General features: G+C 42.8%; 2 protein-coding genes across 2 annotated transcripts; both read left to right on the plus strand.

Annotated features, from left to right (window-relative positions):
* The first annotated feature begins 716 nt into the window (after positions 1 to 716).
* LOC140273174 (stonustoxin subunit alpha-like) lies at positions 717 to 2,493 on the plus strand. Its single transcript, XM_072368688.1, has 3 exons — positions 717 to 784; positions 1,097 to 1,179; positions 1,306 to 2,493. Exons 1-3 carry the CDS (start codon positions 717 to 719, stop codon positions 1,965 to 1,967), a joined length of 813 nt encoding a protein of 270 aa, XP_072224789.1. The 3' UTR covers positions 1,968 to 2,493.
* Positions 2,494 to 9,565: 7,072 nt separating this feature from the next.
* LOC140273175 (NLR family CARD domain-containing protein 3-like) lies at positions 9,566 to 18,276 on the plus strand. The gene is made up of 8 exons (XM_072368689.1): positions 9,566 to 9,756; positions 12,255 to 12,345; positions 12,508 to 12,715; positions 12,863 to 14,816; positions 15,099 to 15,272; positions 15,412 to 15,585; positions 17,489 to 17,535; positions 17,662 to 18,276. Exons 1-8 carry the CDS (start codon positions 9,566 to 9,568, stop codon positions 18,201 to 18,203), a joined length of 3,381 nt encoding a protein of 1,126 aa, XP_072224790.1. The 3' UTR covers positions 18,204 to 18,276.
* The last annotated feature ends 9,594 nt before the right edge of the window (positions 18,277 to 27,870 follow it).

Here is a 27,870-nt window from a genome sequence, read left to right on the forward strand (position 1 = left end):
GCTGTTCCAGAACCCTGTGTTTCTGTTTCCTTTGGAGAAGTTTCTTGGTGGATTTACTGGAATGTTTTCTTTCATTGTCATGTAGCATGGTCCACCTCTGCTTCAGCTGCAGTTTCTGGACAGATGGTCTCACATTTTCCTCAAAGAGCCTCTGAAATGGTGAAGAATTCATGTTGGATTCTGTGATGGAGAGTTGACCGGGCCCTGCCTCAGACCCAAACCATTACATTTACAGCTTCAGGCTTCACTGTTGGTTTAAAGTTCTTCTGCTCAAATATTGCCTTTAGTTTACACCAAACAAGTTCCCTGTTACAGTGTCCAAATAATTCAGTTTTAGATCCATCCAGAATTATCCAAAGTCCAGGGACCAGATGCATAAATCCATTCATCCATTTTCTCTACCTGCTTAATTCAGTTCATGGTGGCAGGAACTGGAGCCTATCCCAGCAGCCACAGGGCGAGAGGCAGGTCCACCCTGGGTGGGTCTAGAGTCCATCTCACACACAAACCGCTCATACAGATGTTCCTGCATTAAATAAAGAGAATCTGCACACTTCACACATTCCTCAGACTGTGCGTACAGATGTTTTCAGTGTAATTTAAGTCTGATCCGAAGTGGAGATGAAACTTCTGAAACATCCCATACTGTCCTCATACTTTCATAACCTATTTCCATAACTTCAGACACAGTCCGCTCCTTTTCCTTTCACCGCCTCATGAGCTGGTTAGAAGTGATGAGGAGCAGCGAGGGAGGAGCAAACCTCTGTCAGGAGGAGGAGGAAATGTCTGCCAGCATTAGCCGGTGTCCCCTTAAAACAGCATGGATCTGTCAGAATGATGGAGGTTTATCAGGTCATTTCTGAGATAAATGGACCACAAAGAAAACATACATACCAGCAATCATCTGCTGGTTCATGCACAGCCTGTAAGGAAACATATTCAGCAGATTCAGAGACTTTACTCATCCAGTTAAAGGGATATTTCTGTGTTTTCCAAGTGGGGCTGTGTGAAGGACTCATGAGCTGTCAGCATCTTCCTCAGTGTAGAACAATGTGTGTGTGAGAGCCATGTAATGTCCATGTGTGCATGCTGAAAGAGACGGTGCTGCTCTGACCCCCCCCCCTCCTTTCAGGGTGGAGCCTGCTGGAGAACGATGGCTGACACCAGGTCTGAGGAAGTGTAAGTGTGTTCTTCATCTGAGTCATGACATCCAGCCATCTTCACACTGTCACATCACTCACTGATCAAAGTGAACAGATGATAGATCAATAACTGCAGCTGGATTGTGTTTGTTCTCTCCATCAGATTCCTGTCAACTCACCATCGACACAAACACAGTGAACAGAGAACTGAAACTGTCTGACAACAACAGGAAGGTGACACATGTGAAGGAGGTTCAGTCCTATCCTGATCATCCAGACAGATTTAATGGCTGGCCTCAGCTGCTGTGTAGAAATGTTCTGACTGGTCGCTGTTTCTGGGAGGTCGAGTGGAGAGGAGAGGTTTATATATCAGTGAGTTACAGAAGAATCAGCAGGAGAGGATACAGTGACTGTGTGTTTGGATGGAACGATCAGTCCTGGTGTCTGAGATGCTCTGATAGTTTAGGTTACTTAAGTTACTCTGTCTGGCACAATAACAGAGAAACACTCATCTCCTTCTCCTCCTCCTCCTCCTCCTCCTCCTCCTCCTCCTCCTCCTCCTCCTCCTCCTCCTCCTCCTCCTCCTCCTCCTCCTCCTCCTCCTCCTCCTCCTCCTCCTCCTCCTCCTCCTCCTCCTCCTCCTCTGTCTCTCACAGAGCAGCAGTGTATGTGGACCGTCCTGCTGGCACTCTGTCCTTCTACAGAGTCTCCTCTGACACACTGATCCACCTCCACACCTTCAACACCACATTCACTAAAGAACCTCTGCTTCCTGGGTTTGGATTCAGGTCCTGGTCACTTGGTTCCTCAGTGTCTCTGTGTTGAGCACAAAGAGTTTCCTCCTGTCAGAGAATCACTGTTGAACAGATAGTTCAGTCTGTACATGTCTGTCTCTTTCACTCAGAAACACCTTTTCAGATTCATGGATTCAGTCAGTTTCTGGTTAAAACTCTTCTAAATGATTCCTTGGAAACTTCTTCCTCTTCCAGTCCTTTAAAGATGGAAGCTGCCATTCTTCCAGGATGTTGTTTTTCTGTGTTTCCAGTCAAAGCTTCACACTGAATATCAGTATGTTGTGTTTCTCTGCAGCTCACTGCAGCTGAGACCATTCAGTTGCTGTCAGCTGCAGTTAGTTTGCTGCACATGTGACAAACTGTGACATCAGAGAGGAATCACTGAGCTGCAATCAGCCCAGATGAATTTCCAACCTGCTGACAGATCTTCTCTGATTCTGCTCCAATGAGCAGAAGGTTGGTGAGCAGCCAGGGTTCATCCTGATGATGTGCAATTATAGACTGAATTATTGATTTCTGATCGCAGACTTTTGATATTTTACATAATTATTTTTAACATTCAGTCTCACAATGTTTGACTTTGTGTTTGAAATGTTGAATTTTTAAAATCTTCAACAAATGTTTTCAAAAATAATTTTGATATTTTCTCTTTTACATTAAATTTGTATTTATTATCTGAACATTTAGACTTTTTAATGATTTTAGACTTTTTGATAAAACGTTTAATTATTTATCTAAAAACTTTATTTCATCGATGAAAATGTATAATTTTTACAAATTGCAGCTTTTTAGTCTGAAAAATAAAAAAAAAACGGAGCTTTTTTTATTTTATAAAGATTTTATTTCCATATTTTTCTGTTTTGCATTCTTCATATGCCTGTTCCTTTAAAATGTATGTAGGATGATGTAAGCATGACATTAATATGCATCTCTATTAATGTCCTCACTGCTTTAACACCTGTCATTTGTTCCAGTTACTGGAAACTTAACTGCTCTATGCTACAAAATAGTGAAACTAAAAAAGGATGCAAACAATGAAAACTAATTGGGAACTCCTTAAATATGAGTTGGGAACATTTTTAGGAAAGTGTGGAGCTCAAGCTGTCAAAGCGAGAAAAGCAGAAGAGTTGAAGCCTGTGTGGAGCAGAACTAACTTATCCAGCAAAAACCCGACTCCTCAACAGAGGAAGAAACAGAAGAACTCCTTCTCCTGCAAATCAAACTCCATGACTTATATTTCCAGAAAGCAAAGGGTGCCTTTATCAGGTCTCGCTCCAAATGGTGAGAAGAAGGAGAACAAAACACTCATTACTTCTTTAATCTTTAATGCCGCCAACAATAATGTTAGTAGGTTCAGTATTAACGGAGCTGTTACTGAAGATCATCGTAAAATAGCAGGTTTTTGTTCTCATTGTTCTAAAGACCTGTACAGTTCCAAATGTTGTCAATCGGCAGCTGATAGTTTTTAAATTCCCTGTGGGTTAAGACAACAGGTGAAGCAGATAAAGTATCCTGTGACAGGCCTTTATCTGCTGTAGAAGTGCAGCAAGCCATCAATCAGCTCAGAAACAATAAATCTCCAGGGTCTGATGGACTAACAGCTGAATTTTAGAAATCTTTCATTGCTGAACTGACTCCCTTTTTACAGAAAGTCTTTATAGAATATAGAAATAACCAATGCCCCCCCCCCCCCCCCCCCCCCCAACACATTTACTCTCACTCTTAATTCCCAAAGCGAAAAAGGAAAATCTACTTTTAGACAATTGGCGAGCGACCTGCTACTAAAGAACGATTCCAACATATTAGCTCACTTATTGGCAACAAGATTCAGATCAGAGCTGGACTCTGTTACCATGGAAACACAGTCAGGCTTTATGAAGAAGAGGCATGTTGCAGATAATGTGAGGCTCGTCCGAGACATGTTGGATTATCCAGAAATGGTGGAGGATGATGGGTTCATTGTGTTTCTGGATTCCTACAAAGCCTTTGATACAGTCCAACATCCGTTCATTTTACAATCCCTTAAGAAATTTGGCTTTGGCAACTATTTTTTCTCAGCTGTCAAAAGTCTACATCTAGAAAATCTACATCACAGAAGTAACAGCTCAGTTAAACTAATGGGTGGAATGTCTCCTGGATTTAAGGTCTCCAGAGGCATTAGGCATCGGTGCCCTGCTTCACCTGTTCTTACTTGCAGCTCAGCTCAGAACATCAGAGGGATGTTCTGTTTGGGCTCTTTGACTTCAACAAAAATAAAGAAAAATTCAACAAAACATTTATTATTAACCTCATCATACTGATGGCGAAATTTCACATTCATAAATGTAAATTTACTCAGAGAAAACCTTCTTTTGTTGCCTTTCACAGTGAGCTCAGGCAGTTTATTTTCTCCATTAAATTTTCTAACAACCGTAAAGATAATATCTGAAAACAATTTAATTTACAGTTCTTGGTGGGATGGCTCGGGAGTCTGCTGTATCTGTACAATGTTTTGTGTGCTGTGCTTTTTGCACATTTACGTAGAATAATATAAGAGATAATAATAATAGAGTTTCTTTAAAAGAATACCAAGCGGCGCAGGAGAGTGACGTCATCAACCGCTCTTCTTCTGCGTTTGTCGGGCTCAGCTGCACACAACATGGCGCCCTCTGACACCGTCGCACAATCCCGGTTAGAATTCGCTTCCCATGTGTAGTTACACACAGTTTCTGAGTCGGATTCCCGTGACAGACTTGAGCAGATTATAGAGAACTTGGCTGCATACTCTGCCGTCACAGATACGATGTCAGCGAAGCTGCCCGAGCTAACTGGCTCTCAGTCCTTCAGCGACTCGACGCCGCGGTGCCTGAGAGGGGACGACCGGTGTCGTGCCGAAGTAGTTCTCCCCGACAGAAGCTGTAGGAGAGCTGGCTCCTCCTAACTATGCCCGATTGCACCCATGTCCAGAGGAAAGAACAGTCTGCAGGTCCCTGAAGTTATTGTTTGATGGCTGCTGCTGTCAGTGAGGTTTTGCTAAGTCTCTCATTATTTGCAGCACAACACCTGCTTGGATTTGTCTGCAGCCAACGTAGGGCGCTATGATTCATTTCAAAGAGCTGAGAACACCCGCACAGAGAACTAAACAATCGTACTGTAGCCCAAACTATTTCCCACCAAAATCCGTCTCTTTCTTTTCTTTATCTTTTAACAATGTTTTAATGCGCGCGTGTCCTGACGCGATTCCACGAATCCTGTGAAGAAGCGGTGTCCAATAACACGCTGGAAGAAGTTTCCAGCCAAGAATGCGCTGAATGAATGCGGCTGTTCTCATCGTGGTGACGGGCTGACAAATCTACATGGTTGGAACTTTTAATGTTGGAGGGTTGAGATTCCCATCATGCTGTGTGAATGTCACAAGTTACAATATTTCTGTAGAAGTCACAGAGAGTTAAAAACATGTAAAAATCCGCTCTGCCACATACTGTGGGCTGGTTCAAACTGTCACAACTTGGAGGGTATAGTTCAGAAAGCTGAGAATTATCTCCAGATTTCAGCCACATCTCATTTAAAAATATAAAATCAGGCTGAATATAAATGATAAAACCATCTGAAATCAAAGTGCTGTTGGAAAGAGCTTTTTTACTTTAAAAAGAGTGAATTTAACCGAGAAAATAAAGAAGCTGAAGAACCTTTAATCAGTTCATATCAGTCAGTTATCTCTCTGCTGACTCTCTCATTATCAGACTGATGAACATTAGAGCCAGAATCCTGCAGTAAGAGGAGTAATGTTGGTGAGAACATCAGTATTACTGTATGTGAGGAGTTGTAGTTACTGACCGTGACCACTGGAGGGCAGTGATGATCGTAGTTTCTCTGTTACAGTCCACATGATGACAATGACGTCAGCAAGCAGCAGGGAGTCACAATGCAACAGTTAAAGTAGTTTATACAAAACATTATGTTAGAATAAATAATGACAGAACAGCTGAAAATATAGATTAAAAATATAGAACTTTATCTACAGAGTGTCCCAAAATTTAAAAGTTGTATAAATATGGCAGTGCAATAAAACTACTTATTAACAGTGGCGTCATTAGGCTGAAGCCCCCCTAAAATATGATTTTTTTAATAAAATTAATTATAATCATATTTTTTTAAATAAAAAATGCCGACATATTCAATATAAAATGGCCATAATATGAGTAATAATAATATAACTTGTCATTATTCCCTTGAATATGATGATAAATCTGTCAGTTTCCCCTCACTTCATAGCGTCAGGTAGAGAGAGCCCCTTCAGGGCCTCGTTATCCAGCCCATTCCACCTGTTCATATGGAGAACTCCCACATCACTGAACATCCTGTCCACGTTTCCCTGTGACTTTGCTTGCAGTCGGTACCTGCAGCGCTGTACCTTTGAAGCACTCAGAGCCCAACAGAACAGCATCAGGAGAAGAACGGATGGATGAAGAATGGATAGAAGCAAGTTCTTCCAAAAAGTCCTTCTTCATCACTGCTGGTAGTAACAGTTAGTTAGCTCCATCCCCAGCTAACAGCAGAAAGTCTCATGGAGTCAGTAAACCAAATGCTCTGTGTTTGACAAATAAAAACCTGGCTTGCATCCTGTAGACAATCTGTGCACGTCTTTGGTGTTTTTTGCTCAGTAGTTATATCTCAGCTCTGAAAGAGACTTCAGACCTGGCAGAAGCTTTGATCTGTGAACAAGCAGTGTGTGACACTGTGATTTAGTCACGTCAGGCATCATGGAGTGGAGCCAAGGCCGTAACTACCATTGAGGCCACAGAGGTCGTGTCCTCGGTATTCTTTATTCTTTATCCTTTTTAGGAGTTGTGACTCATGACCTCAGTATTTATTCTGCTTACGGCCCTGAGTGGAGCCACATAGTTTTTTGACCTCACTCTTTTTATTTGTATTTCTCATTTTTGTGGATGGTCATGCTGGACTGTTGCATCTTGCTTTATTTTATAAGTAAATGAAGGAAACTAACGAGAGGATCCTGTGGAGTTTTTCCTTTGAGTGTGAGGTGGATAACGAGGCTGAGAGCGTCCAGCTCATGGCTTCATTATTTAGGAACCTACACCAGAGATAACACAGCAATAAAGGCGACCTATGACCTCTGTTCAGTTTCTCTGACTGTGGGATTTAGCCACACCCATTCCTGAAGTCTCCATGATGGGCTCAGTTTTATGGAGTCACTCTGAGCTGCTCAGATAGATGAATTATTGACTCCTCAGGCTATCAAAGGTGGCTGCTGTGGGATGTGTTCTCTGCTGGTTATGGCCTGTAAAGTCTATCTGCCTGCAGAGGCCAGCAGCTGTGCTTCTGAATGTTTGTCTTTGTTGGTTTTATCCACCCTTTAAGAACATATTAAAAACCAAATCCAAGTGAAACACTTTTTCTGGATAAATCACTTGTTTCTGTGTTATTTCAACATGAATCTCCTCTGGGAGGGGAGGCGGGTGTCCTGATCGACTCCTGCCCTCCTGAACATTTACTGTCTGAGCTTCGGCCCTCAGAGGGCCCAGATTTTCATTATTTCTGCTCTTTATCCACCGTCTGAACCACCAAACATCTGAAAACCAAACAGAAAATTACAGGAAAGTTTTGTTTCCTTTAGCTTTTGTGAATCATTCCTAAACACCTTCCCCACATGACTGATCACATGATCAATCAGCTGTTTGAGGCAATAAACATGAGCAGCACTGATATAAAAGAAGAGTCCCAGCAGTTTAAAGGATTCCTGCAGATCTCTCTCCATGTTTCTCTGCTTTTTCTTGTGTTTTCTTCCTTCAGGTTTAGTTTCCAGTGAGCCACCGATACTCTGTTTATTTGGACAGCAGCCTTTAGCGCCCCCTGCTGGCCGCAGCACACACTACTTTATTCAGCCCAAACCAGCTGATGGAAACACAATTAGATCACAGGGGGTCAAGGAAGAGCTGAACCGCATCAGCAGCTTCAGGCTTTCTCAGCTCATCCTGCAGGCATCACTGTGGAGACACTTCTGAGTCTTTGAAGGGAACATTTCAGAATAAAAGAGCAGGAAAGTCTTTCTCTACAGTCAGCAGCATAAGAGCATAAATTCTGTCCACACCACACTACATTTGGGCTGTTTGAGGCAACAGCATGAAATATTCAGAAAGACAGAAGTGAAACACTCAAAGCTTGTTGTGGCTGAAGTGTTGATGATGAAGCTCTGAGGCTCACTGTGCTGCTGTTTAATGTTTAAATCCTGCTTCTGCTGGGAGAAACAGAGAAATACACCTTTAGTTTGAAGCTTTGACGCAGGACAAAAGCAGCAGTCAAACACACCTAAAACTCTGGGGAAATGTTCCACCCAGTTTGCTAAAAACACCTTTGTCTTAGACTTAAAATCCATCTTTTTTTATTCTCCTGAGATCAAAACTGGTCATCAGCAGGAAAATCAGAGCAAAATATCGACTGAGATTAAAGACTGACTCAAAGCCAACCCTGGATCCAGTTCAGCCCACCCTCTGCTCCCTGACTGCCAGGATGAGTGGTCTGTTCACCCAGAGTTCATTTCACTGTTGATCCTGAGCTGGTGAACATCAGTCACACCTGAACACACCTGTTCTGATGCAGAGACAGCCCTACAGGAAGCAGAGACATGTTCATGAGGGGAAGTTAGAGGCTGAATCTCAGAGAGAACTGCAGAACAAAGTTCAGAGTTTGTTGTTCAGGAGCTTGGAGGCGTGTTTTAACATGAACTCCACTGGTCAGACAGCTTCTATCTGTCCCGCCTCCATCACAGGTGGACTCTGCTCTGACTGGTTCCAGGAAGCAGCTCACCTGTGTCTCAGTCTGTCGAGTGGAGAGTCTTCTTCTTCTGCAGCTCTGAACAATCTGTGAGTTTCCTGTTTGTTTCTGCTCTGTAATGTTGGAGAACATGTTCGCTTCTTATTTCAGAACAAACTTTGATCACTTTGTGTTTGAAGACAAATCTACATGATGATCAGGTTATTGATGAACTGGAATCAATCAGCATGATGATCAGCTGATGTTTCTGTTTGTTTCCTTCTCAAACAAACTGCTTCATGTTTTATTTCTGGAATCAAAGTGTCGTCTCCAGCTTTAAAGCCAGAAAGAGCAGCTTCCTGTGAAAAAAAACACCGTAACAGATATTTTACAGTTTTCCATTTTACAGACGCCTTGTCCTCCCCCAGCAGGCGAGTATCACATGTAATAAATGAGATTCTGCCTCCTCCAGAGATAACACAGGAATAAAGGCGACCTATGACCTCTGACAGCGTTTAGTTTATCTGACTGTGGGACTTAGATCAGATTAGATTCAACTTTATTGTCATTGTGCAGAGTACAGGTACAGAGCCAAAGAAATGCAGTTAGCATCTAACCAGAAGGGCAAAATACAGAATTATTTACAGAAAGTGCAGTGGAAATCTTCTAGGAATAAATATCTATTATAAATATATGTACATTGTGAAGAGAGTGCATACAGATGAGGTGTGCACATTCAGTGAGTGGAGAGGGCAGATTACTGTGCTAAGAGCTGCATGCAGACAGTGTTGTAGAATGAATAATATGTACAAAGGCGTGAGGCCTGAGTGAGACACATAAGCTGTGCAGAAGGTGCAAGGCTGCAGTGAAGTGACGATGGTAGAAGTTAAAGTGACGGTGCAGAACTCAGCAGGGTCACAGCCTCAGAAAGAAGCTCTTCCTGAGGCTCCTGTAACGTCTGCCAGATGGGAGAAGGGTGGAAAGACCGTGGCTGGGATGAGACACGTCCTTGATGATGTTCCTCACCCTGCCCAGGCAGCATCTGTGCTAAATGTCCTGGATGGAGGGTAACTGGGCGCCTGTGATGCGTTGGGCGGTCTTTACCACCCGCTGGAGTGCTCTGCGGTGTTATGAAATGCATCCCCTGCTGGTCCTGCTTTAAAGAGAGTCTGGGATGGAATGATGGGACTTCATCATAATCTGTTTACCTGATGAAGCATTAAAACAATCAGGTTTCACAGTTTTAGGTTCATTTTTAGATGATTTCATTGGGCTACACTGAGTAAAGATTTTTCATAGAAAATGTCTCCAGCCGTGTTTCGGGCTGACTGCAGAAGTGTTGCTCAGGGCCTTACTTTGGAGGATTTCTACAATAATATAATAACAGGTGAAACAGATGCTCTAAACTGTACAATTGTTGGATTAACATAAGTGTGCATGTATTATTCATCCATGAAGACATGAGAAAAAAGATGAAGGAATGAAACACCGTTGTCAGCTCAGTGTTATCACTGTAACTTTATTGGATAAATGTAATAATCCACACCTGAAACGGCTCCCGCGCACTCCCGCGCGCTCCCGCGCATATGGATGCATTTCTGTGCATAACAGCTGTCAGCTGCAGAGGAACTGCGGTACCTGGAATCAAAGTGTCGTCTCCAGCTTTAAAGTCCGAAAGAGCAGCTTCCTGTCAGACCTTTCAGAATAAAATGAGCTGAATGTCAGTGATGAAGCTGTGATGCAGCATATATTTAACTTGTTTAGTCTGATGATGATGAGGATGGTCAGAGTTCATTGTGCTTCAGTCAGACTTTACATTCAGACTAAAATAATTCTTTAACATCATCCTTTAGTTTCTGCTGTTGACCTGTTTCCTGTTTTCAAATGTTTCATTTGATCTAATTTCAGCTCCTTTTTCTCAGTATTTAGACTTTTGATCAGCTTTATTAAAGCCTCACACAGCTAAGATCTAACATCTGTCTCTGTTTGTATTTGCTGTTAAAAAGTCCTCTGAAAACTAAACTAAAGAATCCTTCATCATGGTCATCGGGATCATGAGGTGTGTGCTGGGCTGTAGCTCCATGCCTCCACCTAGTGGACAGGTAGTGGAAGTACAGCAGCTGATGGCAGCTTCCTCTGCCTCAACACTCCTGTCTGACTGCATTCAGAGACACTGATATGAAACAGAGAATCAGAGCCAATCAGTGGAGGAGCAGCTGATCTGTTTACAGCTCAGATGATGGAAAAGAGGATTTGAGTTGATGTGCAGATGAATGATCTGTGTTTCCTCTGCAGATGAAGGTAGAAAGTGTGTGTGAGCTGATGTGAATCCAGCAGCATGGATCAGTGTGAGGACACTAAAACCACTCTGTGTGGGGAACATGAGAGCCAGAGCAAAGCTCAGAGGTGAGACCACCATCTCTAACTGTCCATGACTCTTCTCCATGTCAGAGCTCAGCGCTCACATCACCAAACCACCTTTATTCACAGGAACCAAGCTGGATCTGCAGCCGAATCTGGACCTGAACCCAGCTGTGTGTCCTTTAAGAGCAACAGGTCCAAGGATCAGATCATTCATTTCCAACATGATGTTCCACCAGACAAACAGTGAGTAGCTGTCAGTATTCAGTGGAGGCTGCATCATGGTTCAGATGAATTATTTCAGACTTGGATCAGTTCTTGATGTCTCTGATGAGATTAATCAGCTGCATCATGTGTGTAATGTGATGTTTGCTTTAGTCTTTCTGCTCTTTATTAAAACAAAGTGAAGTTTTCTGTTGATTTATTCAAAATCAATCATTTTCTGTCACATTTTTACTTTTAATCCAAACTGAATTTTACTGAACATGTAAATTTAAATTAAACACGTGTTTTTTTCCTATCAGCAGCTTTCAGAGACCTGAACCTGAACCTGAACCTGAACCTGAACCTGAACCTGAACCTGAACCCAGCTGTGTGTCCATGAGGAGCGACAGGTCAAAGGGTCGTCTTATTGACTTTAAATCAGTCCAACGTTCACGGTCTCTGAGGTGAGCTGAGTGTAAATGGTGCAACACTGTAAAATGTTCCAGAGTCAGTCTGAACAGTTCTTATTCCAACTTGTGTTTAATGTGAGCTCTTATTCACATCATTTCATGTTCACATGTGAAACTGTCAGAGTGGAAAGAATGGATGTTAAAACAGGTCTCTTTCAGTGAGGAAAATATTAAGAATGATATTTATTATAGAGGAGCTGTTTCTAAAAGAAATGTTCTGAACAATGTCAGCTGCTTTACAAACAGTCTCACATGAACAGAGTCACATGGATCAATAATATGAAGCTGAACCTCAGTATATAGGAACTAACTAACCCTCAAACTGCTTCATCTGACATCAGCTTCCTCCCACTGTTAGAGACACACTGAGCTCTTATCTTCTGGAACACAGATGCTGCTGATGTGCAGCTTCAGAGTTAATCAGCTGCTTTATGGCTGCGTTCACTGTTCACATCCACACATCCCTTCATGGACCTTTACCTTGTGTTTGTCTCTGTGTGGACAGACACAATGTGAGCTCATTCTTCATGATTCCTCCACAGAGTGGACCAGCAGAGCTCAGAGGTTCCCAGTGGTCAGTCTGCCCAGCAGCATCAGACACAGCTGGACTCCATATTTATGGTCTGTACATGTACAACAGCTACTTTTCCATCTATTGTGTTCACAGTCATCTCCAGGCTGCACTTTGCAGACCAGCAGATTGTCAGTGTGTCCAACATGGATCTGATGTTTGGCTCCATGATTTCAGCCTGATTGGCTCATTCATATAGTATTCTGTTCCAGCTGCTGGAGGACAACATGCTCACTTTTGTGAAGAAGGAGCTGAAGAAGATCCAGAAGGTTCTGAGTCCAGATTACCCAGAATGCTTAGAGAGTCAGAGGGAGGGTGAGGATGAAGAGCAGAGGTGGAGCAGAGAGGCATTAGTGAAGATCACAGTTCACTTCCTGAGGAGAATGAAGCAGGAGGAGCTGGCTGAGCGTCTGCAGAGCAGTAAGAGGATTTCTCTAAAGATTTAACCTGCTGGATAAATGACACATTTACTGATGTCTCAGCTCACAGAACAACACATGTTCAAATACTCATTCTTTACAGGGTGGAAATGTCTGTTTACTGATGTTATTTCTTGTCTTCATTCAGAACTATGTGGACGTAAAGTTAAATCTGCTCTGAAGAAGAAGTTCCAGTGTGTGTTTGAGGGGATTCCTAAAGCAGGAAACCCAACCCTTCTGAATCAGATCTACACAGAGCTCTACATCACAGAGGGAGGGACTGGAGAGGTCAATGATGAACATGAGGTCAGACAGATTGAAGCAGCATCCAGGAAAGCAGGCAGAGCAGAAACATCCATCAGACAAGAAGACATCTTTAAACTCCCACCTGGAAGAGACGAACCAATCAGAGCAGTGATGACAAAGGGAGTGGCTGGCATTGGGAAAACAGTCTTAACACAGAAGTTCACTCTGGACTGGGCTGAAGGCAAAGCCAACCAGGACATCCACTTCATGTTTCCATTCACTTTCAGAGAGCTGAATGTGCTGAAAGAGAAAAAGTTCAGCTTGGTGGAACTTGTTCATCACTTCTTTACTGAAACCAAAGCAGCAGGAATCTGCAGCTTTGAACAGTTCCAGGTTGTGTTCATCTTTGACGGTCTGGATGAGTGTCGACTTCCTCTGGACTTCCACAGCAAGGAGCCCCTGACTGATGCTACAGAGTCCACCTCAGTGGATGTGCTGCTGACAAACCTCATCAGGGGGAACCTGCTTCCCTCTGCTCGCCTCTGGATAACCACACGGCCTGCAGCAGCCAATCAGATCCCTCCTGGCTGTGTTGGCATGGTGACAGAGGTCAGAGGGTTCACTGACCCACAGAAGGAGGAGTACTTCAGGAAGAGATTCAGAGATAAGAAGCAGGCCAGCATCATCATCTCCCACATCCAGACATCACGAAGCCTCCACATCATGTGCCACATCCCAGTCTTCTGCTGGATCACTGCTACAGTTCTGGAGGATGTGTTGGAAACCAGAGAGGGAGGAGAGCTGCCCAAGACCCTGACTGAGATGTACATCCACTTCCTGGTGGTTCAGGCCAAAGTGAAGAAGGTCAAGTATGATGGAGGAGCTGAGACAGATCCACACTGGAGTCCAGAGAGCAGGAAGATGATTGAGTCTCTGGGAAAACTGGCTTTTGAGCAGCTGCAGAAAGGAAACCTGATCTTCTATGAATCAGACCTGACAGAGAGTGGCATCGATATCTCAGCAGCCTCGGTGTACTCAGGAGTGTTCACACAGATCTTTAAAGAGGAGAGAGGGCTGTACCAGGAGAAGGTGTTCTGCTTCATCCATCTGAGTGTTCAGGAGTTTCTGGCTGCTCTTCATGTCCATCTGACCTTCATCAGCTCTGGAGTTAATCTGATGGGAGAACAACAATCATCATCAGCTCCTGTCGGGGCACAAACATCTCTTTTTTTGCAGTCTTTTATAAATATGTTCGGTTTTCGCTCTGGTGTCAATCAGCAGAAAGAACAACAAACATCCTCCCAGACATCTGAAACAACAGAAGATCAATCTGCAGATTCTCTTCGACTCTTCCATCAGAGTTCTGTGAACAAGGCCTTACAGAGTCCAAATGGACACCTGGACCTGTTCCTCCGCTTCCTCCTGGGTCTTTCCCTGCAGACCAATCAGAGGCTCCTACGAGGCCTGCTGACACAGACAGGAAGTAGCTCACAGACAGGAAGTAGCTCACAGACAGGAAGTAGCTCACAGACAGGAAGTAGCTCACAGACCAATCAGGAAACAGTTGATTACATCAAGAAGAAGATCAGTGAGGATCTGTCTGCAGAGAGAAGCATCAATCTGTTCCACTGTTTGAATGAACTGAATGATCGTTCTCTGGTGGAGGAGATCCAACAGGCCCTGAGTTCAGGACGTCTCTCCACAGATAAACTGTCTCCTGCTCAGTGGTCAGCTCTGGTCTTCATCTTACTGTCATCAGGAAAACATCTGGATGTGTTTGACCTGAAGAAATACTCTGCTTCAGAGGAGGCTCTTCTGAGGCTGCTGCCAGTGGTCAAAGCCTCCAACAAAGCTGTGTAAGTACAGAGATAAATATGTTTAAATACTCTGTTTACTTTAAAAGGAGAGAAAAGAGTTATTTCTCAGATAATTTCAGTTTGTAGATAACACAGATTCACAGCAAACAGTTACATCAGATCAGTTCACATAAAGCGGAAAGAAACACGCTGCAAGAATGTGGCAACACTTTATAATGTAGAATTAGGATAAATGTCATCATTATTTATTAATTTAACCATCTTTAATGTGAATAATTAAGAATTACATAACTTAACTCTTTTCCTGTTATTCCTCCTCAGACTGAGTGGCTGTAACCTCTCAGAGAGAAGCTGTGCAGCTCTGTCCTCAGCTCTCAGCTCCCAGTCCTCCAGTCTGACAGAACTGGACCTGAGTAACAACAACCTGCAGGATTCAGGGGTGAAGCAGCTGTCTGTTGGACTGCAGAGTCCAAACTGTAACCTGGAAGCTCTCAGGTCAGGATTCATTCAGCTGTTCAACTGCTGATCATTTTAATTCTGCTTTACAGTCATGGATGAACAGCTGACCTGTTCAGGATGGTCTGCTGTTGGTGTGTTTTCTCTCAGTATCTGCCATTTGTGTTGTTTTCTGCAGCCTGTCAGGCTGTCTGATCACAGAGGAAGGCTGTGCTTCTCTGATCTCAGCTCTGACCTCCAACCCCTCCCATCTGAGAGAGCTGGACCTGAGCTACAACCATCCAGGAGACTCAGGAGTGAAGCGGCTATCAGCTGGACTGGAGGATCCACAGTGGAGGCTGGACACTCTCAGGTATGGAGAGATCTGCTGCAGCATCACACAATGTCTGATGGAGGAGGAAGAGCTGGAAACATGTTCTCTGTCCTTCAGTCAGCCCTGTCTTTTTGCTTCATGCTGGTTCTGAGTTTTATATGAACCTACATGTAGGAGCCTTTTTCCTTTGTTCACTCAAGCAGATCTTTACACAGAACATTTAACAGCTTTATGTTGGTCTGCAGCTCAAAAACATCACAGTTTCTACATAAAGGGTGAAAAACTGTGGAATAACTGTTTTCCTGACTTTTCCCTCTTCCAGAGATACAGCTTACATCTCACTATGTGATGATGTTCATGTTAAACGTCAGTCAGCTGACTCCCAGGTCAGAGTTCAGACCAACCTGACATGTTGTCCACAGTCCGTTCACTTTGTTAGTTCGTTCTCACTCACCAATGATCACAGTTAGGAGTTAAAAACACACAGTCAGGGTTTTAAATTAGAAATGGTCACAGATCACACATTTGACCTCTCAGTCCAGCTGCATCAGGTGATCCGTGCAGTTTCACCACTTAATGACGTCCACATTTCTGGCCCTGATGGGCCTCTGCTGACTGGCTGCTGTTGAACTGGTGCTGCTGCTGTTGACCTGCTCACTTTGGCATCGGTTCAACATCAAATTCATCCTGTTTTAAACTCACTGTCATACTCTGAATGGACATAAATGTGATTTTCAGATTCAGAGAAACCTTCCTGGTCATTGTCTTCCCAATCTTCTTTGTCTTTGGGCTTTGACTGAGCTGTTCCAGAACCCTGTGTTTCTGATTCCTTTGGAGAAGTTTCTTGGTGGGTTTACTGGAATGTTTTCTCTCATTATCATGTAGCATGGTCCACCTCTGCTTCAGCTGCAGTTTCTGGACAGATGGTCTCACATTTTTCCCTCAAACAGCCTCTGAAATGGTGAAGAATTCATGTTGGATTCTGTGATGGAGAGTTGACCGGGCCCTGCCTCAGACCCAAACCATTACATTTACAGCTTCAGGCTTCACTGTTGGTTTAAAGTTCTTCTGCTCAAATATTGCCTTTAGTTTACACCAAACAAGTTCCCTGTTACAGTGTCCAAATAATTCAGTTTTAGATCCATCCAAAATGATCCAAAGTCCAGGGACCAGATGCATAAATCCATTCATCCATTTTCTCTACCTGCTTAATTCAGTTCATGGTGGCAGGAACTGGAGCCTATCCCAGCAGCCACAGGGTGAGAGGCAGGTCCACCCCGGGTGGGTCTAGAGTCCATCTCACACACAAACACACAAACCGCTCATACAGATGTTCCTGCATTAAATAAAGAGAATCTGCACACTTCACACATTCCTCAGACCGTGCGTACAGATGTTTTCAGTGTAATTTAAGTCTGATCCGAAGTGGAGATGAAACTTCTGAAACATCCCATACTGTCCTCATACTTTCATAACTTATTTCCATAACTTCAGACACAGTCGGCTCCTTTTCCTTTCACCGGCTCATGAGCTGGTTAGAAGTGATGAGGAGCAGCGAGGGAGGAGCAAACCTCTGTCAGGAGGAGGAGGAAATGTCTGCCAGCATTAGCCGGTGTCCCCTTAAAACAGCATGGATCTGTCAGAATGATGGAGGTTTATCAGGTCATTTCTGAGATAAATGGGCCACAAAGAAAACATACATACCAGCAATCATCTGCTGGTTAATGCACAGCCTGTAAGGAAACATATTCCGCAGATTCAGAGACTTTATTCATCCAGTTAAAGGGATATTTCTGTGTTTTTCAAGTGGGGCTGTGTGAAGGACTCATGAGCAGTCAGCATCTTCCTCAGTGTAGAACAATGTGTGTGTGAGAGCCATGTAATGTCCATGTGTGCATGCTGAAAGAGACGGTGCTGCTCTGACCCCCCCCCCTCCTTTCAGGGTGGAGCCTGCTGGAGAACGATGGCTGACACCAGGTCTGAGGAAGTGTAAGTGTGTTCTTCATCTGATTCATGACATCCAGCCATCTTCACACTGTCACATCACTCACTGATCAAAGTGAACAGATGATAGATCAATAACTGCAGCTGGATTGTGTTTGTTCTCTCCATCAGATTCCTGTCGACTCACCATCGACACAAACACAGTGAACAGATACCTGAAACTGTCTGACAACAACAGGAAGGTGACACGTGTGGAGGAGGTTCAGTCATATCCTGATCATCCAGACAGATTTGATTTCTGGCCTCAGCTGCTGTGTAGAAATGTTCTGACTGGTCGCTGTTACTGGGAGGTCGAGTGGAGAGGAGAGGTTTATATATCAGTGAGTTACAGAAGAATCAGCAGGAGAGGAGGATACAGAGACTGTTTGTTTGGAAGGAACGATCAGTCCTGGAGTCTGTTCTGCTGTTCTGATCATCGCTCTGATAGTTTTGGTTACTCTGTCTGGCACAATAACACAAAAACATCCATCTCCTCCTCTGTCTCTAACAGAGCAGCAGTGTATGTGGACCGTCCTGCTGGCACTCTGTCCTTCTACAGAGTCTCCTCTGACACACTGATCCACCTCCACACCTTCAACACCACATTCACTGAAGAACCTCTGCTTCCTGGGTTTGGGTTCTGGTTTCCTGGTTCCTCAGTGTCTCTGTGTTGAGCATAAAGAGTTTCCTCCTGTCAGAGAATCACTGTTGAACAGATAGTTCAGTCTCTACATGTCTGTCTCTTTCACTCAGAAACACCTTTTCAGATTCATGGATTCAGTCAGTTTCTGGTTAAAACTCTTCTAAATGATTCCTTGGAAACTTCTTCCTCTTCCAGTCCTTTAAAGATGGAAGCTGCCATTCTTCCAGGATGTTGTTTTTCTGTGTTTCCAGTCAAAGCTTCACACTGAATATCAGTATGTTGTGTTTCTCTGCAGCTCACTGCAGCTGAGACCATTCAGTTGCTGTCAGCTGCAGTTAGTTTGCTGCACATGTGACAAACTGTGACATCAGAGAGGAATCACTGAGCTGCAATCAGCCCAGATGAATTTCCAACCTGCTGACAGATCTTCTCTGGTTCTGCTCCAATGAGCAGAAGGTTGGTGAGCAGCCAGGGTTCATCCTGATAATGTGCAATTATAGACTGAATTATTGATTTCTGATCGCAGACTTTTGATATTTTACATCATTTTACATCATTATTTTTAACGTTCAGTCTCACAATGTTTGACTTTGTGTTTGAAATGTTGAATTTTTAAAATCTTCAACAAATGTTTTCAAAAATAATTTTGATATTTTCTCTTTTACATTAAATTTGTATTTATTATCTGAACATTTAGACTTTTTAATGATTTTAGACTTTTTGATAAAACGTTTAATTATTTATCTAAAAACTTTATTTCATCGATGAAAATGTATAATTTTTACAAATTGCAGCTTTTTAGTCTGAAAAATAAAAAAAAACGGAGCTTTTTTTATTTTATAAAGATTTTATTTCCATATTTTTCTGTTTTGCATTCTTCATATGCCTGTTCCTTTAAAATGTATGTAGGATGATGTAAGCATGACATTAATATGCATCTCTATTAATGTCCTCACTGCTTTAACACCTGTCATTTGTTCCAGTTACTGGAAACTTAACTGCTCTATGCTACAAAATAGTGAAACTAAAAAAGGATCAGTGATATGACCTCATTTTACTGGTCCAAAGCAAACAATGAAAACTCTTTTGGGACTAATTGGGAACTCCTTAAATATGAGTTGGGAACATTTTTAGGAAAGTGTGGAGCTCAAGCTGTCAAAGCGAGAAAAGCAGAAGAGTTGAAGTCTGTGTGGAGCAGAACTAACTTATCCAGCAAAAACCCGACTCCTCAACAGAGGAAGAAACAGAAGAACTCCTTCTCCTGCAAATCAAACTCCATGACTTATATTTCCAGAAAGCAAAGGGTGCCTTTATCAGGTCTCGCTCCAAATGGTGAGAAGAAGGAGAACAAAACACTCATTACTTCTTTAATCTTTAATGCCGCCAACAATAATGTTAGTAGGTTCAGTATTAACGGAGCTGTTACTGAAGATCATCGTAAAATAGCAGGTTTTTGTTCTCATTGTTCTAAAGACCTGTACAGTTCCAAATGTTGTCAATCGGCAGCTGATAGTTTTTAAATTCCCTGTGGGTTAAGACAACAGGTGAAGCAGATAAAGTATCCTGTGACAGGCCTTTATCTGCTGTAGAAGTGCAGCAAGCCATCAATCAGCTCAGAAACAATAAATCTCCAGGGTCTGATGGACTAACAGCTGAATTTTAGAAATCTTTCATTGCTGAACTGACTCCCTTTTTACAGAAAGTCTTTATAGAATATAGAATTAACCAATGCCCCCACGCACTTTGACTCAAGTCTTAATTCCCAAAGCAAAAAAGGAAAATCTACTTTTAGACAATTGGCGAGCGACCTGCTACTAAAGAACGATTCCAACATATTAGCTCACTTATTGGCAACAAGATTCAGATCAGAGCTGGACTCTGTTACCATGGAAACACAGTCAGGCTTTATGAAGAAGAGGCATGTTGCAGATAATGTGAGGCTCGTCCGAGACATGTTGGATTATCCAGAAATGGTGGAGGATGATGGGTTCATTGTGTTTCTGGATTCCTACAAAGCCTTTGATACAGTCCAACATCCGTTCATTTTACAATCCCTTAAGAAATTTGGCTTTGGCAACTATTTTTTCTCAGCTGTCAAAAGTCTACATCACAGAAGTAACAGCTCAGTTAAACTAATGGGTGGAATGTCTCCTGGATTTAATGTCTCCAGAGGCATTAGACATCGGTGCCCTGCTTCACCTGTTCTTACTTGCAGCTCAGCTCAGAACATCAGAGGGATGTTCTGTTTGGGCTCTTTGACTTCAACAAAAATAAAGAAAAATTCAACAAAACATTTATTATTAACCTCATCATACTGATGGCGAAATTTCACATTCCTAAATGTAAATTTACTCAGAGAAAACCTTCTTTTGTTGCCTTTCACAGTGAGCTCAGGCAGTTTATTTTCTCCATTAAATTTTCTATCAACCATAAAGATAATATCTGAAAACAATTTCTTTAACAGTTCTTGGTGGGATGGCTCGGGAGTCTGCTGTATCTGTACAATGTTTTGTGTGCTGTGCTTTTTGCACATTTACGTAGAATAATATAAGTAATAATAATAATAATTTCTTTAATAGTTTCTTTAAAAGAATCACAAGCGGCGCAGGGGAGTGACGTCATCAACCGCTCTTCTTCTGCGTTTGTCGGGCTCAGCTGCACACAACATGGCGCCCTCTGACACCGTCGCACAATCCTTGTGAGAATTAGCTTCCCATGTGGAGTTAAACACAGTTTCTGAGTCGGATTCCCGTGACAGACTTGAGCAGATTATAGAGAACTTGGCTGCATACTCTGCCGTCACAGATACGATGTCAGCGAAGCTGCCCGAGCTAACTGGCTCTCAGTCCTTCAGCGACTCGACGCCGCGGTGCCTGAGAGGGGACGACCGGTGTCGTGCCGAAGTAGTTCTCCCCGACAGAAGCTGTAGGAGAGCTGGCTCCTCCTAACTATGCCCGATTGCACCCATGTCCAGAGGAAAGAACAGTCTGCAGGTCCCTGAAGTTATTGTTTGATGGCTGCTGCTGTCAGTGAGGTTTAGCTAATTCTCTCATTATTTGCAGCACAACACCTGCTTGGATTTGTCTGCAGCCAACGTAGGGCGCTATGATTCATTTCAAAGAGCTGAGAACACCCGCACAGAGAACTAAACAATCGCACTGTAGCCCAAACTATTTCCCACCAAAATCCGTCTCATTCTTTTCTTTATCTTTTAACAATGTTTTAATGCGCGCGTGTCCTGACGCGAGTCCACGAATCCTGTGAAGAAGCGGTGTCCAATAACACGCTGGAAGAAGTTTCCAGCCAAGAATGCGCTGAATGAATGCGGCTGTTCTCATCGTGGTGACGGGCTGACAAATCTACATGGTTGGAACTTTTAATGTTGGAGGGTTGAGATTCCCATCATGCTGTGTGAATGTCACAAGTTACAATATTTCTGTAGAAGTCACAGAGAGTTAAAAACATGTAAAAATCCGCTCTGCCACATACTGTGAGCTGGTTCAAACTGTCACAACTTGGAGGGTATAGTTAAGAAAGCTGAGAATTATCTCCAGATTTCAGCCACATCTCATTTAAAAATATAAAATCAGGCTGAATATAAATGATAAAACCATCTGAAATCAAAGTGCTGTTGGAAAGAGCTTTTTTACATTAAAAAGAGTGAATTTAACCGAGAAAATAAAGAAGCTGAAGAACCTTTAATCAGTTCATATCAGTCAGTTATCTCTCTGCTGACTCTCTCATTATCAGACTGATGAACATTAGAGCCAGAATCCTGCAGTAAGAGGAGTAATGTTGGTGAGAACATCAGTATTACTGTATGTGAGGAGTTGTAGTTACTGACCGTGACCACTGGAGGGCAGTGATGATCGTAGTTTCTCTGTTACAGTCCACATGATGACAATGACGTCAGCAAGCAGCAGGGGAGTCACAATGCAACAGTTAAAGTAGTTTATACAAAACATTATGTTAGAATAACCAATAAGGATAAAGAATGACAGAACAGCTGAAAATATATATTAAAAATATAGAACTTTATCTACAGAGTGTCCCAAGATTTAAAAGTTGTATAAATATGGCAGTGCAATAAAACTACTTATTAACAGTGGCGTCATTAGGCTGAAGCCCCCCTAAAATATTATTTTTTAAATAAAATTAATTATAATCATTTTTTTAAATAAAAAATGCCGACATATTCAATATAAAATGGCCATAATATGAGTAATAATAATATAACTTGTCATTATTCCCTTGAATATGATGATAAATCTGTCAGTTTCCCCTCACTTCATAGCGTAAGGTAGAGAGAGCCCCTTCAGGGCCTCGTTATCCAGCCCATTCCACCTGTTCATATGGAGAACTCCCACATCACTGAACATCCTGTCCACGTTTCCCTGTGACTTTGCTTGCAGTCGGTACCTGCAGCGCTGTACCTTTGAAGCACTCAGAGCCCAACAGAACAGCATCAGGAGAAGAACGGATGGATGAAGAATGGATAGAAGCACGTTCTTCCAAAAAGTCCTTCTTCATCACTGCTGGTAGTAACAGTTAGTTAGCTCCATCCCCAGCTAACAGCAGAAAGTCTCATGGAGTCAGTCAACCAAATGCTCTGTGTTTGACAAATAAAAACCTGGCTTGCATCCTGTAGACAATCTGTGCACGTCTTTGGTGTTTTTTGCTCAGTAGTTATATCTCAGCTCTGAAAGAGACTTCAGACCTGGCAGAAGCTTTGATCTGTGAACAAGCAGTGTGTGACACTGTGATTTAGTCACGTCAGGCATCATGGAGTGGAGCCAAGGCCGTAACTACCATTGAGGCCTCAGAGGTCGTGTCCTCGGTATTCTTTATTCTTTATCCTTTTTAGGAGTTGTGACTCATGACCTCAGTATTTATTCTGCTTACGGCCCTGAGTGGAGCCACACAGTTTTTTGACCTCACTCTTTTTATTTGTATTTCTCATTTTTGTGGATGGTCATGCTGGACTGTTGCATCTTGCTTTATTTTATAAGTAAATGAAGGAAACTAAGGAGAGGATCCTGTGGAGTTTTTCCTCTGAGTGTGAGGTGGATAACGAGGCTGAGAGCGTCCAGCTCATGGCTTCATTATTTAGGAACCTACACCAGAGATAACACAGCAATAAAGGCGACCTATGACCTCTGTTCAGTTTCTCTGACTGTGGGATTTAGCCACACCCATTCCTGAAGTCTCCATGATGGGCTCAGTTTTATGGAGTCACTGTGAGCTGCTCAGATAGATGAATTATTGACTCCTCAGGCTATCAAAGGTGGCTGCTGTGGGATGTGTTCTCTGCTGGTTATGGCCTGTAAAGTCTATCTGCCTGCAGAGGCCAGCAGCTGTGCTTCTGAATGTTTGTCTTTGTTGGTTTTATCCACCCTTTAAGAACATATTAAAAACCAAATCCAAGTGAAACACTTTTTCTGGATAAATCCCTTGTTTCTGTGTTATTTCAACATGAATCTCCTCTGGGAGGGGAGGCGGGTGTCCTGATCGACTCCTGCCCTCCTGAACATTTACTGTCTGAGCTTCGGCCCTCAGAGGGCCCAGATTTTCATTATTTCTGCTCTTTATCCACCGTCTGAACCACCAAACATCTGAAAACCAAACAGAAAATTACAGGAAAGTGTTGTTTCCTTTAGCTTTTGTGAATCATTCCTAAACACCTTCCCCACATGACTGATCACATGATCAATCAGCTGTTTGAGGCAATAAACATGAGCAGCACTGATATAAAAGAAGAGTCCCAGCAGTTTAAAGGATTCTTGCAGATCTCTCTCCATGTTTCTCTGCTTTTTCTTGTGTTTTCTTCCTTCAGGTTTAGTTTCCAGTGAGCCACCGATACTCTGTTTATTTGGACAGCAGCCTTTAGCGCCCCCTGCTGACCGCAGCACACACTACTTTATTCAGCCCAAACCAGCTGATGGAAACACAATTAGATCACAGGGGGTCAAGGAAGAGCTGAACCGCATCAGCAGCTTCAGGCTTTCTCAGCTCATCCTGCAGGCATCACTGTGGAGACACTTCTGAGTCTTTGAAGGGAACATTTCAGAATAAAAGAGCAGGAAAGTCTTTCTCTACAGTCAGCAGCATAAGAGCATAAATTCTGTCCACACCACACTACATCTGGGCTGTTTGAGGCAACAGCATGAAATATTCAGAAAGACAGCAGTGAAACACTCAAAGCTTGTTGTGGCTGAAGTGTTGATGATGAAGCTCTGAGGCTCACTGTGCTGCTGTTTAATGTTTAAATCCTGCTTCTGCTGGGAGAAACAGAGAAATACACCTTTAGTTTGAAGCTTTGACGCAGGACAAAAGCAGCAGTCAAACACACCTAAAACTCTGGGGAAATGTTCCACCCAGTTTGCTAAAAACACCTTTGTCTTAGACTTAAAATCCATCTTTTTTTATTCTACTGAGATCAAAACTGGTCATCAGCAGGAAAATCAGAGCAAAATATCGACTGAGATTAAAGCCTGACTCAAAGCCAACCCTGGATCCAGTTCAGCCCATCCTCTGCTCCCTGACTGCCAGGATGAGTGGTCTGTTCACCCAGAGTTCATTTCACTGTTGATCCTGAGCTGGTGAACATCAGTCACACCTGAACACACCTGTTCTGATGCAGAGACAGCCCTACAGGAAGCAGAGACATGTTCATGAGGGGAAGTTAGAGGCTGAATCTCAGAGAGAACTGCAGAACAAAGTTCAGAGTTTGATGTTCAGGAGCTTGGAGGCGTGTTTTAACATGAACTCCACTGGTCAGACAGCTTCTATCTGTCCCGCCTCCATCACAGGTGGACTCTGCTCTGACTGGTTCCAGGAAGCAGCTCACCTGTGTCTCAGTCTGTCGAGTGGAGAGTCTTCTTCTTCTGCAGCTCTGAACAATCTGTGAGTTTCCTGTTTGTTTCTGCTCTGTAATGTTGGAGAACATGTTCGCTTCTTATTTCAGAACAAACTTTGATCACTTTGTGTTTGAAGACAAATCTACATGATGATCAGGTTATTGATTAACTGGAATCAATCAGCATGATGATCAGCTGATGTTTCTGTTTGTTTCCTTCTCAAACAAACTGCTTCGTGTTTTATTTCTGGAATCAAAGTGTCGTCTCCAGCTTTAAAGTCAGAAAGAGCAGCTTCCTGTGAAAAAAAACACCGTAACAGATATTTTACAGTTTTCCATTTTACAGACGCCTTGTCCTCCCCCAGCAGGCGAGTATCACATGTAATAAATGAGATTCTGCTTCCTCCAGAGATAACACAGGAATAAAGGCGACCTATGACCTCTGACAGCGTTTAGTTTATCTGACTGTGGGACTTAGATCAGATTAGATTCAACTTTATTGTCATTGTGCAGAGTACAGGTACAGAGCCAAAGAAATGCAGTTAGCATCTAACCAGAAGGGCAAAATACAGAATTATTTACAGAAAGTGCAGTGGAAATCTTCTAGGAATAAATATCTATTATAAATATATGTACATTGTGAAGAGAGTGCATACATATGAGGTGTGCACATTCAGTGAGTGGAGAGGGCAGCTTACATGTGCTAAGAGCTGCATGCAGACAGTGTTGTAGAATGAATAATATGTACAAAGGCGTGAGGCCTGAGTGAGACACATAAGCTGTGCAGAAGGTGCAAGGCTGCAGTGAAGTGACGATGGTAGAAGTTAAAGTGACGGTGCAGAACTCAGCAGGGTCACAGCCTCAGAAAGAAGCTCTTCCTGAGGCTCCTGTAACGTCTGCCAGATGGGAGAAGGGTGGAAAGACCGTGGCTGGGATGAGACACGTCCTTGATGATGTTCCTCACCCTGCCCAGGCAGCATCTGTGCTAAATGTCCTGGATGGAGGGTAACTGGGCGCCTGTGATGCGTTGGGCGGTCTTTACCACCCGCTGGAGTGCTCTGCGGTGTTATGAAATGCATCCCCTGCTGGTCCTGCTTTAAAGAGAGTCTGGGATGGAATGATGGGACTTCATCATAATCTGTTTACCTGAAGAAGCATTAAAATAATCAGGTTTCACAGTTTTAGGTTCATTTTTAGATGATTTCATTGGGCTACACTGAGTAAAGATTGTTGATAGAAAATGTCTCCAGCCGTGTTTCGGGCTGACTGCAGAAGTGTTGCTCAGGGCCTTACTTTGGAGGATTTCTACAATAATATAATAACAGGTGAAACAGATGCTCTAAACTGTACAATTGTTGGATTAACATAAGTGTGCACGTATTATTCATCCATGAAGAAATGAGAAAAAAGATGAAGGAATGAAACACCGTTGTCAGCTCAGTGTTATCACTGTAACTTTATTATTATTATTATATATATATACATATATTCTGAATAACAGCTGTCAGCTGCAGAGGAACTGCGGTACCTGGAATCAAAGTGTCAAAATGTTTCATTTGATCTAATTTCAGCTCCTTTTTCTCAGTATTTAGACTTTTGATCAGCTTTATTAAAGCCTCACACAGCTAAGATCTAACATCTGTCTCTGTTTGTATTTGCTGTTAAAAAGTCCTCTGAAAACTAAACTAAAGAATCCTTCATCATGGTCATCGGGATCATGAGGTGTGTGCTGGGCTGTAGCTCCATGCCTCCACCTAGTGGACAGGTAGTGGAAGTACAGCAGCTGATGGCAGCTTCCTCTGCCTCAACACTCCTGTCTGACTGCATTCAGAGACACTGATATGAAACAGAGAATCAGAGCCAATCAGTGGAGGAGCAGCTGATCTGTTTACAGCTCAGATGATGGAAAAGAGGATTTGAGTTGATGTGCAGATGAATGATCTGTGTTTCCTCTGCAGATGAAGGTAGAAAGTGTGTGTGAGCTGATGTGAATCCAGCAGCATGGATCAGTGTGAGGACACTAAAACCACTCTGTGTGGGGAACATGAGAGCCAGAGCAAAGCTCAGAGGTGAGACCACCATCTCTAACTGTCCATGACTCTTCTCCATGTCAGAGCTCAGCGCTCACATCACCAAACCACCTTTATTCACAGGAACCAAGCTGGATCTGCAGCTGAATCTGGACCTGAACCCAGCTGTGTGTCCTTTAAGAGCAACAGGTCCAAGGCAGATATTATTGATTTCCAACATGATGTTCCACCAGACAAACAGTGAGTAGCTGTCAGTATTCAGTGGAGGCTGCATCATGGTTCAGATGAATTATTTCAGACTTGGATCAGTTCTTGATGTCTCTGATGAGATGAATCAGCTGCATCATGTGTGTAATGTGATGTTTGCTTTAGTCTTTCTGCTCTTTATTAAAACAAAGTGAAGTTTTCTGTTGATTTATTCAAAATCAATCATTTTCTGTCACATTTTTACTTTTAATCCAAACTGAATTTTACTGAACATGTAAATTTAAATTAAACAAGTGTTTTTTTCCTATCAGCAGCTTTCAGAGACCTGAACCTGAACCTGAACCTGAACCTGAATCTGAATCTGAATCTGAACCTGAACCTGAACCCAGCTGTGTGTCCATGAGGAGCGACAGGTCAAAAGGTCATTTAATCAACTTTAAATCAGTCCAACGTTCACAGTCTCTGAGGTGAGCTGAGTGTAAATGGTGTAACACTGTAAAATGTTCCAGAGTCACTCTGAACAGTTCTTATTCCAACTTGTGTTTAATGTGAGCTCTTATTCACATCATTTCATGTTCACATGTGAAACTGTCAGAGTGGAAAGA

This window comes from Leuresthes tenuis, unplaced genomic scaffold, assembly GCF_036924035.1.
Source record: "Leuresthes tenuis unplaced genomic scaffold, fLeuTen1.0.hap1 SCAF_17, whole genome shotgun sequence".
NCBI classification, from domain to species: Eukaryota; Metazoa; Chordata; class Actinopteri; order Atheriniformes; family Atherinopsidae; genus Leuresthes; species Leuresthes tenuis.

Excerpts from the sequence above, each read along its gene's own strand:
- LOC140273174 (XM_072368688.1), top strand. The coding sequence starts at position 717 with ATGAGCTGGTTAGAAGTGATGAGGAGCAGCGAGGGAGGAGCAAACCTC. Across the intron at positions 785-1,096 it reads TGTCAGGAGGAGGAGGAAAT|AGACGGTGCTGCTCTGACCC; the intron begins GTCTGCCAGCAT and ends GCATGCTGAAAG. Across the intron at positions 1,180-1,305 it reads GACACCAGGTCTGAGGAAGT|ATTCCTGTCAACTCACCATC; the intron begins GTAAGTGTGTTC and ends TCTCTCCATCAG.
- LOC140273175 (XM_072368689.1), top strand. The coding sequence starts at position 9,566 with ATGGTAGAAGTTAAAGTGACGGTGCAGAACTCAGCAGGGTCACAGCCT. Across the intron at positions 9,757-12,254 it reads CTAAATGTCCTGGATGGAGG|ATTCCTCCACAGAGTGGACC; the intron begins GTAACTGGGCGC and ends TCATTCTTCATG. Across the intron at positions 12,716-12,862 it reads GGCTGAGCGTCTGCAGAGCA|AACTATGTGGACGTAAAGTT; the intron begins GTAAGAGGATTT and ends GTCTTCATTCAG.